We start from the raw sequence: 15,315 nt of genomic DNA, 5'->3' as shown, positions 1-15,315 counted from the left end.
GGGATGGTGTTCCGCTCCACAGTGCCAACTGGAAATCTGGCAAGAAACAAGGATGCCCACTGGAGGCCTGTCACCTGCAGTGAGACCTGCATAGAGAAGCATGTGGCCTTCTATCCACCTGCATCGGGGGCTCACAACGTGCTGCTCGGAAGGCCACCACCAGCTCCCTCTTCTCACATTTGAAAACTGCTGGGTAAGCTTGGAGAACATCTATTACGTGGCCCTTTCACTGCCCCAGTCACAGAGAACACAGTGGACAGCAAACTAACTTTGACAAAACCAGCCGACTCTGCCAGATCAGGCTTGTGAACAGTCCCCAGAGGCAGGCTCCAATGAGGAAGAGAGAACCATGCACAAAACAGGGGAGGCAGGTGACGCAGGGGACTGTGTGGAGGAGGGTCTGGGGTCAGAGACCCGGGCAGGATCCCCGGAACCTCTCCTCTCCACCGTGCGAAGGGGCTCAAGTCTGAAAGGACCTAGACCCCAGTGCAGGTCCCCTCTGGGGTGAAGACATCTCAGAAGGAAACCAAGTAGCAACTCTGAATGTAACGAGAGTGAGAACGAAGTCTGATCATTACTACTTTATCAGAAGTTCTTCTATATCTCTGAGAAGTCCTAAGATAGCATTCTTAAAATGAAACAAAACTAACTTTTAAACCCATTTTCTCTGCATGCCTGGCGGTCAACCCACCTGGACAGAAACTGCAGAGGCAGCTGCAGGTTGTCTTTCAGTGTGTGAAGCTGCTGGACATCACAGCAAAGCCTGACATCGCCAAAGAAGAACCCTGGACAGAGCTCCTTTCGGGAGAGAAAACATGAACATCAGAGTAGCCAAGTTAAATTAACACAAACGCTCCTCAAAGAGATCATTTTATGCACATCATCCTTTTTTAGGTACACAAGGGTGACACCTATTTGCAAAGTTCTTGCAGAATTCTTTTAAAAGGCGATCAAACTGGGATGACCCAGAGAGAAGATATGGGGAGGGAGGTGAGAGGGGGGCTCAGGGTTGGGAATTCATGTACACCCGTGATGGATACATGTCAATGTAGGGCAAAACCAGTACAGTATTGTAAAGTAAAAAAATAAAATAAACATTTTTTTGAAGATAAATAAATAAATAAATAAAAGGCGATCAAATTTCCTCTAGATAACCAGCAATTCACAAAAGTAGAGGCAGTACAGACATTTCCATTTTTTTTCTTATTGGGAAGCTTGCTCTCTTTCCTTGACAATCATTTTACCTCTTTGTCTGTTACTTGGTTATGTTTAACCAGATTGCTATTTTCTGTGAGTCACTCCAGGAAAAGTCAAATGCCTTTAAAAATTGTGATGGAAGAAGCAAATAAGTCCAGAACACCTGCTACTGTGTCAGCTGCATTTTAGATAACTGCAGCCTCTAAAGCCAGCCTTTTAACCTGGATTTTTCCAGTTCTTTTCTAATATCCCTGTGTATCAGGGGTGGTAAAAGAGACAAGAAACAGATTCCTGGTGGCAGTCAAAGGTCACAGGCTCTCGGTGGAAACTGGAGGAACCTCTAAAGTGAACAGAGGACAAGCGAGTCACAGCCACTCAGCAGCCTTGTCTAGGAACAAAAGGGACTAACTGAGTAACTCTGAGTGTATTTTGAAGAAGCTGCAAAGAGCAACATGAGAGGTACCAAGACCACGTCCCTCAGTAGTAACCTGCTACTGGGAAACTTTATGAGCAAGGCCTAGTCAACCCCAGAAAAATGACGCCTGCAGAGTTAGTATGTTATCTTCTCTGTGCTACAGGTGAGAATCTGGGACAAGAGAAGCCCGTTCATTCCACCTCTACCCCTACCCCACGGGGAATATTTACAGTGTAACTGCAGAGGATCTCTGATTAGTGTTTCGTGTTCCCAAGACTACTCACTCACCTGCACTAGGTCATAGCCATTATGTGGCAATGGATTTGGTGGCCCAGAATATCTGCAGTTGTATCTCTTATCTCCAGATGCGATTCCACACTCCCCATACCAAATGCAGGATTGTGAAAATACCTGCAAAAGTCAACAGAAAATGGTTCATTAGCACCTCAGGGATAACACATATTTCAACAGCAAAAAATGCCCTCATTCACAGAAGCGTCCAACAGTACCTGCCAAGCGAAGTAAAAGCCAGAGGCACCAGTTAGTTGAACATTTTGAAAGCATTAATTAAACCCAAAGCTCAATGCTGGAGAAGACTCTTGAGAGTCCCTTGGACAGAAAGGCGATCAAACCAGTCAATCCTAAAGGAAATCAACCCTGAATATTCATTGGAAGGACTGGTACTGAAGATGAAGCTCTAACACTTTGGCCACCTGATATGAAGAGCTGACTTCATACTGGAAAAGACCCTGAGGCTGGGAAACAGTGAGGGCAGGAGGAGAAGCGGGAGGCAGAGGATGAGAAGGTTGGATGGCATCATCAACTCAATGGACAAGAGTCTGAACAAACTCCAGGAGACAGTGAAGGACAGGGAAGCCGAGCATGTCGCAGTCCATGGGGGCACAAAAGAGGTGGACACCACTTAGCGAATGAATAACAACAAAGTCCAAAACGGACTTGTGAAGTCAATCAGCAAAGTAATAGAAATTACTTACGTGATTTCTACTTCCTGCTCCATTATTTATTAAGAGGAAGCGACAGTTCCATACAAGAATCACTATCAATCAGTATAGAGGAAAGCAAGATAGTACGTCAGTCTATGATTACTAAGGCTCTATTTTTACACATCAGGATAAGGAACTGAGTCAGGTGTAAATAATGAAAGAACAGTTCCATATCTGCTAAGGTTAATTAATATCAGCACACCATGAGTTATGTGGGAAAAAAAAAGACCGACCCATAAGGAGGAGGAACAGGAACGAGTATCTTGTCCTTGAGGTTAAGTAAAACACAAGAAATGTGCATACTCTAAGGAAAATCATCTCAGAATCTTGAAAACATGTAAAACCTCTTGCATAAAGATTTCTCAAGGGCCATTCCTATTCCCCATGTGAGAGTCACATGGCATCAGAAAAGTCAGGGGGTGCACGAGTATGACTCATCTCATTAGCAAGGCCACCAAGCTCCGCCAAGCTGGCCAGGGTCACGGCTGGCATGACTGTGCAGTCAGCTGTCCTGTAGGGAAACAGCAGCTTTTGAGAAGTAACCATGGCTTCCGAGGTGCCTGATGGAAAAGCCATTTTTGAAAAATGGGCACAGATGCAAGACAGTGAACTGTCTCCAAGGACAAGGGCACGTGACCCACACACCCTGCAAGGAGCTGAGCGGCGCTGGTCCCTGATGAAAAGATACAAACCTCACAACAGGCCCTGAAAACATGGGAGGAAAAGCAGGCAGGAGATGGAGGGGTGCTGGGGGGGAAATCTAAGGGCCCACAAGACTTGTCTCTGAATTCATCCTTTCGATATTTTAAACCAGCAATTATGCCTTACCTCAGCTTGACTCATTAAGCCATAGGTTTAGGCCACGAGGGAGGGAGGGAACTTAAACAAATGAGGAAGCGACAAGCATTCAGCAATGCCATGTCCCAAACCTTTGGCAAGAACTTACAAAATTCCACCATTCCTATATAAAAAGAATCATAATTTTGTCTGTAAACCCAGTGGTTCTAGGAAAAGTACTGCTCTTTCCGATTCTGGGTTTCCCACTAAAAGGCCATCATCCATCTACTGAAGTGTGGAAAGGCAAGGAAGCCAAGGAGGGTAACAACTACTGATGTTGACCTGTAACTTACATACTAGGGACCCACCCCTTGGAATTCTCACCTCTCCCCACCCCACCCCTCTTGCACAGAATTCTCAACAGACCAACAGGGCAAGGAGGTGCTGGCCAAGGGGCACTCGGGCTCATCACCCGCAGGGGTGACAGGAATCCAGTCAAAAAAACACCCCGCACCTCTTGCATGACTAACAGATGGGCATCTGGAGTCTCTCTTCCCCTTCCTCAGCACTCGGCGCTCTACGGGACAATAAAGATGACCCAATGCTCTCTGGGTCCTATTTACAAGGTCACCCTTCATAATCTACACCATCTGGTTCAAAGCAAAGGTGTTTCTACCCACCAGGCAGAAGAGATGGGGCTGGAGAACGAGCTTGAGGGGCGTGAGGTCAGGAGTCCTGGGCCCTGATCCTTAATAAATGCTGAGCCCAGCTGCACCTGGAGCGAGTCACCCAGCTGTGCTGAGGAGGAGTCTCCCACCTCCTACTCACTCCTGACCACCCCCGACCCCGGTTACGTCACAATTCAGGTGGGAAGACTGAATTCAGGAATAAATGAGAAAGCACTCAGAAAGCCAGAAAGCACCACCCATCAAACGGAAGGAATCATTCTCCAGGTTTTCCAAGAAGTATATGGGACTTCACCAAAGAGGTTCAAAGACCTGAACAAAATAAACAAGCTGAAGCTTCTTCCGGACCAGGAAAAAACTGGGCTTGAGTCGTTGCTCTTAGGTGTACTTTCCCAAGTCATCTGCTTGAAGAGGCATGAACCAGAGAGGCCCAAAGGTGCTCACAGGCCACCTGCTGGGTGTCAGGCACTGCTTTAACTGCTCTCACCTTGTGAACCCAACACAACCTTACAGCATGAGCGAGAGGGCAGTGTTTTTTTTTTCTTCTTCTTCTTTTTTTGGTTGCACCATGCCAGGTGAGATTAGCTCCTCGAACAGGAATAGAACCCCTGCCCCCTGCCGTGGAAGCCTGGAGTCTTAACCAGTGGACCACCACTGAAGTCCCCAGAAGGTGCTATCATTACGCCCAATTTACAGATGAACAAACAGAAGCAGAGAGTTTGAATCCAAGAGCAGCAGAGGCAGGATTCAAACCAGAACATTCTAGTTCCAGAAACAGACTCTCAACAAGATACAATTAACTCTTTAATGAAGGTCCTTGCTCTGGCATCAGCCTCCCCCAACCCTGTGTGCAGGCACGCAACCCCCTGAGCTCACTTGCATGGCTGCACCGGTGGGGTAGGCCTCATGCCCACCTCCAGTCTCTCTCTCCGCCTCCCCTGGGCTCAACTACAGCTGAAACCCAAGTGCCTCCTTCTGCCCCAGGCCCGGCTGCTGCCACGGTCCCAAGCCTCTGCAGGGACCTCCACCAGCTGGCCCTACTCTCGTCCACATGTTCAACCTCATCTCCATGTTGGTCCTTTCACCTTCTCCTCCCATAAAGGTGGCCCCATTTCCTTCCCCGCTCAAAACTCCCCTCCAGCTACACTTCCAACAACAACAGCTGAGATGCTCACAAGGAAACCGATCCTTCCTCCATCACCAGGCCCTCTTCAGCAGGGTTCAAAGCCCAGGGTCCTCTCCCACCAGCCTCTGGGAAGCCTCCCTGGTGCAGTCTCCCCCTCCCTTGCCTTCCCTGAACCCTCCCCTGGGAGCCCACAGGCCTCCTCTGTCCACCTCATCACCTCCCTCCACCTGGTCTGTTCCCACGGACGCCACCTCCACCACCCCCACCCCACGGCACCCGGCAGCCAGCCACTGGCTAAGGGTGCCCCCGTCAGCTCAACCCCACAACAGGTCTGTGAATCTGGTACTAAAATAACACCATTTCACAGATGAGGAAACCGAGGGTTACACAGGCAGGTAAAGTGACTCCTCTGAGGCCACATCTGAGAAATGGGAGAGCCAGGCCTGGCTGGTTTGGAAGCTGGAGCGCTTACTCCTTATGCTGCACTGGGGTCAATCCTCCGTGGACCACTGACTGGGCCATGCTCATCTCTGCAGCCAGTCTAGAACCTAGCTGCAGTCTCAATGACCAGAATTTCCGGTCTCCAAATGGCCACAGCACTGCATCAGCCAGGACTTTATTAACAAAGACGAGGGCTGCACCTTGAGATCCCTGGAAGATTCCCTGGAATGTGAGGGCGGCAGGAGCCAACACCCAGACCAAGGGCTTGGGCACAGGCCACACACCTGTCTTCCAGGGAACTATGTGATTTCCAAAGGCAAGGTGACAGGGTGAGAGCTGCCTTTACTGATACAAGAACACCTGTTGCTGCTTCATACCCATACTCCCCTGGAAGGGCAGATCCTGCTGATACTGAAAGTCACCAAGGTTTGAGTTCTGCCAGGACTCCAAGGGGGGCTTCCCTGCTGGCTCAGAGGTAAAGAATCTGCATGCAATGCAGGAGATTCAAGTTCGATCCCTGGGTCGGGAAGATCACCTGGAGAAGGACATGGCAACCCACTCCAGTATTCTTGCCTGGCGATTCCCGTGGACAGAGGAGCCTGGTGGGCTTTTGCCGGGAGCCGCCACAGGAGATCCCACCCATGACAAGGTCATGTGGAAGAGAACTGTTAAGCAAGGCTTCAGAACTCAAGGGGCTTCCTAGGCTTTCTCGAGCATCTATCCCAAAACCAGAATCTGTCTGTTTCACTGTTTCATGACTTTCACCAGCTCCTCTGACATTAACAGGGAGCTAACCCTGACCACCTTTCTCTGGAGAAAATCAACTTAGGGCTATAGCTAATAAGTCTCCTGGACATGAGAGGAATATTTCAAATCAAACCCCCTCTGTTAGCATTCTAGCTTGCTTGGCAGGTATATCCAGACTCTTACAGCTACGCATGTGATTATTTACAGCCTCCCAACTGTGAGAGGCACGGAAAGCCTAAAACATAGAGCCATTCAAAGAGTTTAAAGTTATTAGAGTAGTGCTGATGTAGGATTTCATTACTGGGCCAATGCTTGTTGCTATGTTCCCATATCTCTTATCCACCATGCACCTGGGAATGCATTAGTTAATGCAGTGAGAATGTAAGAAAAACAAGTGTAGCCTTGAATTTAACCATATCAGAGTTTTGAGCTAATTGGTTCTTTCTTGCAACTCACTGCACCTTTGCTCTGTGAAAAACGTAACTCTGTTTGGCATTTTCTGAGGCTGACATAGATTAGAAATATAAAGAAAAGACACTTTGAGGGAAAAAATGTTTTCTGGTTGAGCAGCCTTTATCAAAAGAGGGTCATAAAATGTTCACAGGCCTCCAAGGCCAGAAGATACTATACACAACATCATTTGTGGAAAAGGTATGCAGAGAAAATCCTGGTTTCGATAAGGGCAAAACTGCTGGAATGTTTGGGCTGACTCTGTATGACCTTGCATCTTTCATTTCTATGTACAAAAAAAAAGTATATAAGTACCTTTTGAAAATAAAGTAATTGGGCCTTGCTCACTGAAGCAGCTTGGCCTCCCCGTGTCAATCATTCCCTCTCTCTCCCTCTCACTTTTTCAGGCTGATCGCTTGGAGCATAGAAGCTCCCAGTGTTCACTTATCTGCCCGGGTTTCTAAGACCTGAACGGGAAGACGTTCTGTGTCTTCACTCCCTCAGGAGACTGGGAGGGACCCTGCGGCCTCCGTGAACAGGGCAAACTCCTTGTCTCAAAGTTTTATCAGTTCTTTTGTAAACCAAGGATTATCAGCCTCTTTCTCTCCTCTATTTTCTTATCTTTAACATTCTTTCCTTATCTCTCTCTAAATCAATTGCTGGCGCCGTTTCTCCTTAGGGTTTCCCTGGATCCTGTGGGGGCTGGACCCCGGCAGGCTTCAGTCCAAGAGGTCGCAAAGAGTCGGATACAATTGAGCGACTACACACACACACACAGCTCCAAGGGCACCAGACCACATGTGAGCTCAGTGTTGGAGATGGTTGGTGGTGGCTGCACGACACGTGATATACCTAATGTTCCTGACTGTACTTTAAAACCATGAACTTTATGTGTATTTTGACATAAAACATGAGCTTAGATGTCCTTCACCACTTGAGAGAAAAGTCTAGTGGCAAGGACTGCAGAGAGCATGTTCTTGGTTATACTGAGATTAAATAGAGTAGAGTGACCATCAGTTGAAACGCCATGGATCTGAATGTCACGAACACACCCAGCATCTCTAGTAATAAGTGTTGCAAAAGCTCCACTGAGCGGGGCAGTGGGGTAGGGTTGGGGGGGCACAAGCCCAAAGAAGGATAATTCTTCCCAGTTCATCTCATGGGCACTGACCAGTCTCTTACAGGGTGACTCGTGACCACAAGAACTATCTTATTTAAGCATTTAAACATTTGACCTATTCCTAAGAAGTCAAAAATAAATGACCGTAGATTTAAATTACAGAATACCCACTGATCACAATTACTCAGACATCACAAGTATACGTGAGATAACAGGGGGCACCCCCCTCAGCTCTCCACCCCTATCCCATTCCTCAGGTTTAACAAATGTTGATGTATTAGATCCTGGTCTTCCAGGTTTTCAATTTCCCCCAATAGGTAAACCTATATAGCACCTACGCAAACACAAGTGAATTCACTTTTAAACACATATTCTCAAGAAAATCTCGATTACTCTCCATGACTGGCTCTACTTGAACTAACTGTATTTATCCTGGTCCCCAAGGACAGACTTAGCCCTTGTCTGCTGTCCCTTGTTTTCTCCACAGATTTCAGTCTCCCCCTAACCCCCACATCTTGGGACAGCCTCCCTTTTTACAAGCCTCACCCAAGACTCACTGCCAACAATGAATTTAACTCTGACTCTTCTCACCTGGTCTGGGTGAGCTGTCCTGGGGAGAGGGAGGTGGTGCTATTATTATGTCCAACTTACAGATGAGCAAACCTCAGATGTGGCCTCAGAGGTGCTCATGGGCATCCCTCCTCAATGCTCAAGCCACCAGGCATCCTGCACCAAGAGCTCTGTACACTTCCGTTCCATAAGCTCCCCTGTGGATCCACCAGGACTAGCTGGATAAACTTTTCCTTTTTTCTTTTTAATTTAATATTTATTTATTTGGGCTTCCCTGGTGGCTCAGACTGAAGATCTGCCTGCAATATGGGGGACCTGCGCTGGATCTCTGGGTTGGGAAGATCCCACTGCAGTGCCAACCCACTCCAGTATTCTTGCCTGGACAATCCCATGGACAGAGGAGCCTGGCGGGCTACAGTCTATGGGGTCAAAAACAGTCGGACACAACTGAGCGACTAACACACATACACACACACATACGTGTTTATTTGGCTGAACTGGGTCTTAGTTTTGGCTCATGGGATCTTTGTCGCAGCATTTGGACTCCTTAGTAGCAGTACTTGGGGTTTCCTTCCCTGACCAGGGGTGGAACCCAGGCCTGCTGCATTGGGAGCAGAGAATCTTAGCCATTGGACCACCCAGGAAGTTCCTAAACTTTTCCCAAGAGAGCCAGATACCGTATTAAATATGGTAGGCTTGTGAGCCCAAAGGGGTCTGTGGTACATACTCAATCTTGTCTGCTGTAACTCAAAAGTAACCACAAACAGCAGGTAAAACATGGGCATGGGTGTGTCCCAAGAAAACCATCCACAACTAATTTGCAGGCTCCTGCTCCAGGATGAAACAGAATTCATATATTTATGAGAATGGAGAAGTTGTGTATGTGGGCAGAGGTTGCAAGAGTATTTTCTTGCTGGTGTCTTGACTCCCCTGTAAGACTGTAGAATCCTAAAGGGCAGAGCTTGGGGGTTATAATTCCTCTGAAATCTTAATATCTCATCCAGTGCTCCCTGATTCAGAAAACATTCAAACGTACATGATGAGTTAAAGGAGCTTCACTGGATTATGTAAGAAGTGACTTTGGCTTTAACACAGAATTTAGTACAAGGCTAGGATGTCTCTTGGAGAAGGCAATGGCACCCCACTCCAGTACTCTTGCCTGGAAAATCCCATAGGCGGAGGAGCCTGGTAAGCTGCAGTCGATGCGGTTGCTAAGAGTCGGACACGACTAAGCGACTTCACTTTCACTTTGCACTTTCATGCATTGGAGAAGGAAATGGCAACCCACTCCAGTGTTCTTGCCTGGAGAATCCCAGGGACAGAGGAGCCTAGTGGGCTGCCGTCTATGGGGTCACACAGAGTCGAACATGATTGAAGCGACTTAGCAGCAGCAGGATGTCTCTACTTTTAAAGGTTAGGCTATATGGCTATTTCACAACATGCTCTAAAATTTAATTAATCAATATGTGACTGCATAGGGAAGTATCTTTCAATAATAATAGGAATAACTCAGGACAGTTTTAAAAAGAAAATGCCCCTGCTGCTATATGTCAACAACTCTGGCAGACTCTAATTGGGAGCTCCATGAAAGCACATCTCATCACATGGAGAAGCTCTGATCATCAGCAACAGAATCCTATACTTTAGGCTATTAAGTAACTCATGTTCAGTTGCTCACTGAACATCAACCAAGTTCTGGGCATAAAGCTGAATCAGTTCTCCTTCCTCGCCTGGGTTCATCAGACACCCCATGGAGTAGCATCGCAGACTTTTACAGGTAAGAAAACTAGAGCTCAGAGAGGATTCTCCAAAGTCACCTGGCTGGTAAGTGACAAAACCAATAATGAGAACAAAGGTTTTGAATGCTAAGGTAGGCATACTCCCTCCCATTCCCCCCACCATGCCCATCCCACAGCTGCTGCACTGTTCGAACTCCAGCTTGGCTTGTACACTGATGTATCCTTAGATTGTGACAACATGCCAGGGATGTGCTGGTCCGTCCAACTCATGACTACCTTTTACGTACAACTCCAGGGAGCTGTCAAGTCCTGACTCACTTCCTCAGGATCCAGGACTATCCCCAGCCCCATGCCTGTAACCTGGCCAGCCCACGCAGGTGGAGCGCAGGGCCTGGTCCCTTCACCTCTGCTGATGTCCTGGATGAGGAAAGCTCCAGGCAGAACCTGGAGACATGCCCAGCTTCAGCTCTGGCGAGAGCTGGAATACCAGGACTAGTCTGGCCATTCAGGATAATCCAGGACAAGGGTAGTGGGGGTAGCCTGGAGAATGCTGTCCAGAGATTAAGCTTTGTATCCTTTGGAGTCAGGTAGGCAGATCAAATAAATATGACAGGACACGTCGGGTGGAGGCTGGACTGGTCTGACTTTTACTGACACAACTCTCTGGAATTCTGTTTTATAGCCATTCTGGGATAAACGTATCCACATAACAAATGATAATTTGTGTGAGCACCAGGCACGCCTTCAGATGGGTATTTAAGATACATTTTAGAGGATCTCATTATGGTCTCTCTCCTGACTGTAATTTTTAAAGTTTTTTTGTTTTCTCTTGAGGAACTTGGACCATAATGAGGCCTAGGTAGGAATTAAGCCATTAAAACTGTTTTTCCTAAGGAGATCAGGAATGGGTTCATCTTTCAGCCTGAGGGAGCCAATCTTAAATACAACAGAAGTGTTTCCAATTCATATTCACAGACCTTCTCAAGGCTTCCAGGCATTTTGCAAGCCACTTATGACCAACCTCTGACCTACTCCAGAAGTCCTAGGAGGAGAGGCACTGATGGATTTCAGAGATAAGTTAAAGCTACTTAACCAGAAGCCTGCCTATTAGATCCTGACCTAAAACCGAAAGGAAACCGAACAGCTGTATTTTCAAAGCAAATAACTGCTACCATTTTTTGAGTTTTTACTACTGTGATGAGGCCCCTCCACACCATGTTACTTAAGAATCCCAATAATCCTATGATGTGTTGTTTATCTTCAGTAAAAGTTCGGCTTGGAAGAGTAATGAGCCCAAAGCCACAGAGCTAGCAGGTGGTCTACGGGTTGACCCCATTTCAAACCACCTCCCGAAAACCTGCTTTTCTCTGCCTCTCCTCCCCACCAGGCACCAGACATGTGCTCTACCAGAAGCCCACACAGCTGGCCAACCCCGGCCACCCCACCACAGGAGGCCCTTCCCAGGTCAGCCTCACCCAACCCCTGCTGAGAACGATATGGTTCAAAGAGAGGTTTTTCTAGTGCAGGGAACCCCTTCATCAGCCTTCCCCTGTGACTCACTACACCCTCATCATAGACACATGCCTACGACTGGGCACCAGGGCTCGGGATTCCCACTGGACCTGGTTTAATCAGCACTAGATCCTTAGACATCCCCCACAATATCCAACCACACAGTTTTCAAGGAGAAAACTGTAGATACACAATTAGCAGTGAGGTGCTCACGCCCAAGGCTACCAAAGCAAGGGACAGCAGACCCAAGGGGCCAGGACTGGGAGTTCCAGGCCCATCCTCTCCAGGCCTAGGTTTGTGACAAGGCGAAATTCAATTAATCCCCCCACCTGCGGGCCTCCGTTCCCATGGATGTAAAGGGAGCGGATAAGAAGTAACTTGCCTTCTCTGGAAGACCAAGTTGCCTTACGCGAAGCACTCAGGTGAGTTCCGATTTGGTGCCGGACCAACCTCTATTTACCTCCCCACTCTCTTTCATCTTTAGGGGAGAAGTCGGATCTCCTAAACAAATGTATAAAGAATTCCTGTACAAATGGCAGAATGAAGGGGGTGGGGAGGCAGGATAAAATGATAAGAATCCTATCCCTTTCTACCCATTTTCTTCCTCCCTTTTTGATCCCACATCCTAAACCCAGAAGTCAGATGACCGCGGATGAAATGAGTTCAAAACAGGTCAGACAGGCAGCCCCCAGCTGCCACCGTCCTCCAGACCATTGGGAAGAGGACGTGGCCGGAGAAAGGCACGCGAGTCGCCGCACAGACCGCCGCCCTCCCCGACTCGCGGCCCCACCACGTCCCCCACAGCTCGCCCGGGTCGCCGGCGGCCACTCACCTGCGCCGGGCAGAACAGCAGCAGGAGGAGGCCGAGGGCTGGGCCGCGCACGCTCATGCTGCCGCGGCGACGGGCTGCGGAGGTCAGAGAGACTTGGCTCCCACTTCTGGGTGGAACCGTCCGAGCCAAGAACCTGTCCTGGGGCGAGGGCGGGGCAGGGGCGGGGCTAGTGGGGCCCGGACCGCTTCTTGTCACAGCCGGTTCCCAGTCCCCGCTCTGCACTAATTCCGCCTCAGCCGCGGCGTGGGGCCAGGGACTAAGGGACCCGGGCAGAGCTGAACATCTGGAATCCGGCCTGGGAAGGATATTTCTGGGGTTGTCGCAACAGTGTGTGGTTTGATGCTTGAACTCCTTTCTCCCCTTTTTGTCATTGCTACTGCTGCTGCTGCTGCCAAATCGCTTCAGTCGTGTCCGACTCTGTGCGATCCCATAGACCGCAGCCCCCCAGGCTCCCCCGTCCCTGGGATTCTCCAGGCAAGAACACTGGAGTGGGTTGCCATTTCCTTCTCCAATGCACTCCTCGATTGGAAATGGGAGGGCGAGAAGGTTTTCGCAAATCGGGGTGCGTGGGGACAGTTTTCCCAATTAAGATCCCACTTCTCAGCGGACCCAGTTGGCACCCCAAGCAAGTTCTCTTTCCAGACCCAATTCCCCGAAAGGAATCGGTGCCTAGGCACTTCTAGCAAAGCTGGGGGCGGCGCCACGCGGTGGCCTGACAGTGTTGTGATCTGAGAGCTGAGCGGGCGGAGCGTGGCAGTGGCCGATGCGATGCCTCAGAGCCGCCCAATCTCTGTTTTCTCTCCTCTCAGCCCACTTTTGAAAAAAAGTTCTAGAACCACACCATCTGCTGGCGGAGCAGAGCGTGGCAGGGAACCAGCCCGCGGGAGAAGAGCCACCCCCACAACCACCCCCGGGGAAGTTTGACGCAAAGGTGGGACCAGAGTCCGTTAGTTCTAGGTGAAGTGAAGTAACACAGAGATAAAGAAGCATCTTCGTTTTTGAGCCTTATACTTTTTTTGATCTGACACTTATTTTTGTTATATGCACTTCTGGTATCATTTCCCCTCAGATGTAATTATTAAGATCACTCAAAAGCATCAGTCATTTCCATTTTGAAGTTAGGAAAATGGATGTAAGGATCCCTCCTCCCCACAGTGGAAGCCAGTGTACAATGAAAAGACTAAATATACATCTGTAGCAATGATCAAAGCCAATGGAGGTAGGACCATGATCAGGTAATGTTCTCATCCTTATTCTACAAGGAGACTGTCCTTGACTGACTTTGCAGTTACTGACTTGCCTCCCCACCTCCTCAGCCTTGAAATGTACACCTGCTTGGCTGTGCACTAAACTGTAGGGGTCCCCTCTGGACATTCAGCCTTGGCAATCTCCTGGCTTCATGCATCTGCTTGCCCTCAAGTGCCTGGTGTAGTCACTGATGATAATAACTTGGTATGCATCACGCTGCTACGTCACTTCAGTCATGTCCAACTCTGTGCAACCCCATAGACAGCAGCCCACCAGGCTCCCCCATCCCTGGGATTCTCCAGGCAAGAACACTGGAGTGGGTTGCCACTTCCTTCTCCAATGCATGAAGGTGGAAAGTAAAAAGTGAAAGTGAAGTCACTCAGTCACGTCTGACTCCTAGCGACCCCATGGACTGCAGCCTACCAGGCTCCTCTGTCCATGGGATTTTCCAGGCAAGAGTATTGGAGTGGGGTGCCATTGCCTTCTCCGAGGTAATCAAAATGTTGTCACTGAGCCAGATGGCAGGACCATCCTTGAGAATTTCTTAGAAATGCAAATTATGGGCCCCAATCTGGACACCCCTCCCCATGCAAACCCTAGGAGGATGAAGCCCTCCAGGTGGTCCCAATTCACATTCCAATTCCCGAACTACCTCTGTAACATATTCCCAGGATCTCAGTGGCTTAGTTGCCCTTCCAGTACTTATGGGGGAAACCAGGCAATCCGCCAACAAAAAATTTCACTGAATAATGAATTGAGTAAAGGAAATTTCAAGCACCATATGAAACATTTCTTGGATGGGCAGAAATTTTGATACCCAGTAAATTCTGTCCACTATTCACCAAAATGGACTTCCCTGGTGGCTGACACAGTAAAGAGTCCACCTGCAATGCGGGAGACCTGGGTTCGATCCCTGGGTTGGGAAGATCCTCTGGGGGAGGGCACGGCAACCTCACTCCAGTATTCTTGCCTGGAGAATCCCCAGGGACAAAGGAGCCTGGTCGTTCGAAAAGGGCTGGACATAACAGAGCAGCTAAGCACGCGCGCACACACACACACACACACACACACACACACACACACACACACACACATTCACCAAAATAGGAACAAAAAGATCTTTTAGCTATATACATATATTTCTAGTTCTGTATTTTGTACAGCTTTGATGATATCCAAAAGGTGATGATATATTTTAAAAATAAAACACCTTATTTTTAAGAGAAATGTTTTTTGCTGATAAAGCAATCCATGCTTATGGTAGCAATTTTGAAAATTTATAGGCAAGAGTTAAAAACATCATTTATAATTCCACCATTTATGATCTTCTAGGTCACATTGTGGAGTATTTTCTCCTTCTCTGAAAATTGTTTTAACACATATAAAGAAAAAAATGTTGCCTGCCACTTCAGTTCCCCAAGGATTAAGCTCTTAGTCACTGCAGTCCATAA

General features: G+C 48.3%; 1 protein-coding gene across 1 annotated transcript in view; it reads right to left on the bottom strand.

Moving 5' to 3' along the window:
- The window catches only part of LOC138097528 (NPC intracellular cholesterol transporter 1-like), a 69,582-nt gene that overhangs the window by 39,054 nt on the left and 15,213 nt on the right, over positions 1 to 15,315 (bottom strand). Inside the window, 2 exon segments of the mRNA XM_068993735.1 lie at positions 692 to 798; positions 1,901 to 2,023. Of these exon segments, the coding sequence (XP_068849836.1) occupies positions 692 to 798; positions 1,901 to 2,023 (230 nt within the window).

The sequence above is a fragment of the Capricornis sumatraensis genome, chromosome 21, assembly GCF_032405125.1.
Source record: "Capricornis sumatraensis isolate serow.1 chromosome 21, serow.2, whole genome shotgun sequence".
Classification (NCBI taxonomy): Eukaryota; Metazoa; Chordata; class Mammalia; order Artiodactyla; family Bovidae; genus Capricornis; species Capricornis sumatraensis.
Note: the sequence above shows the minus strand (reverse complement) of the source record. Positions and strands in the feature narration are given on the sequence as shown.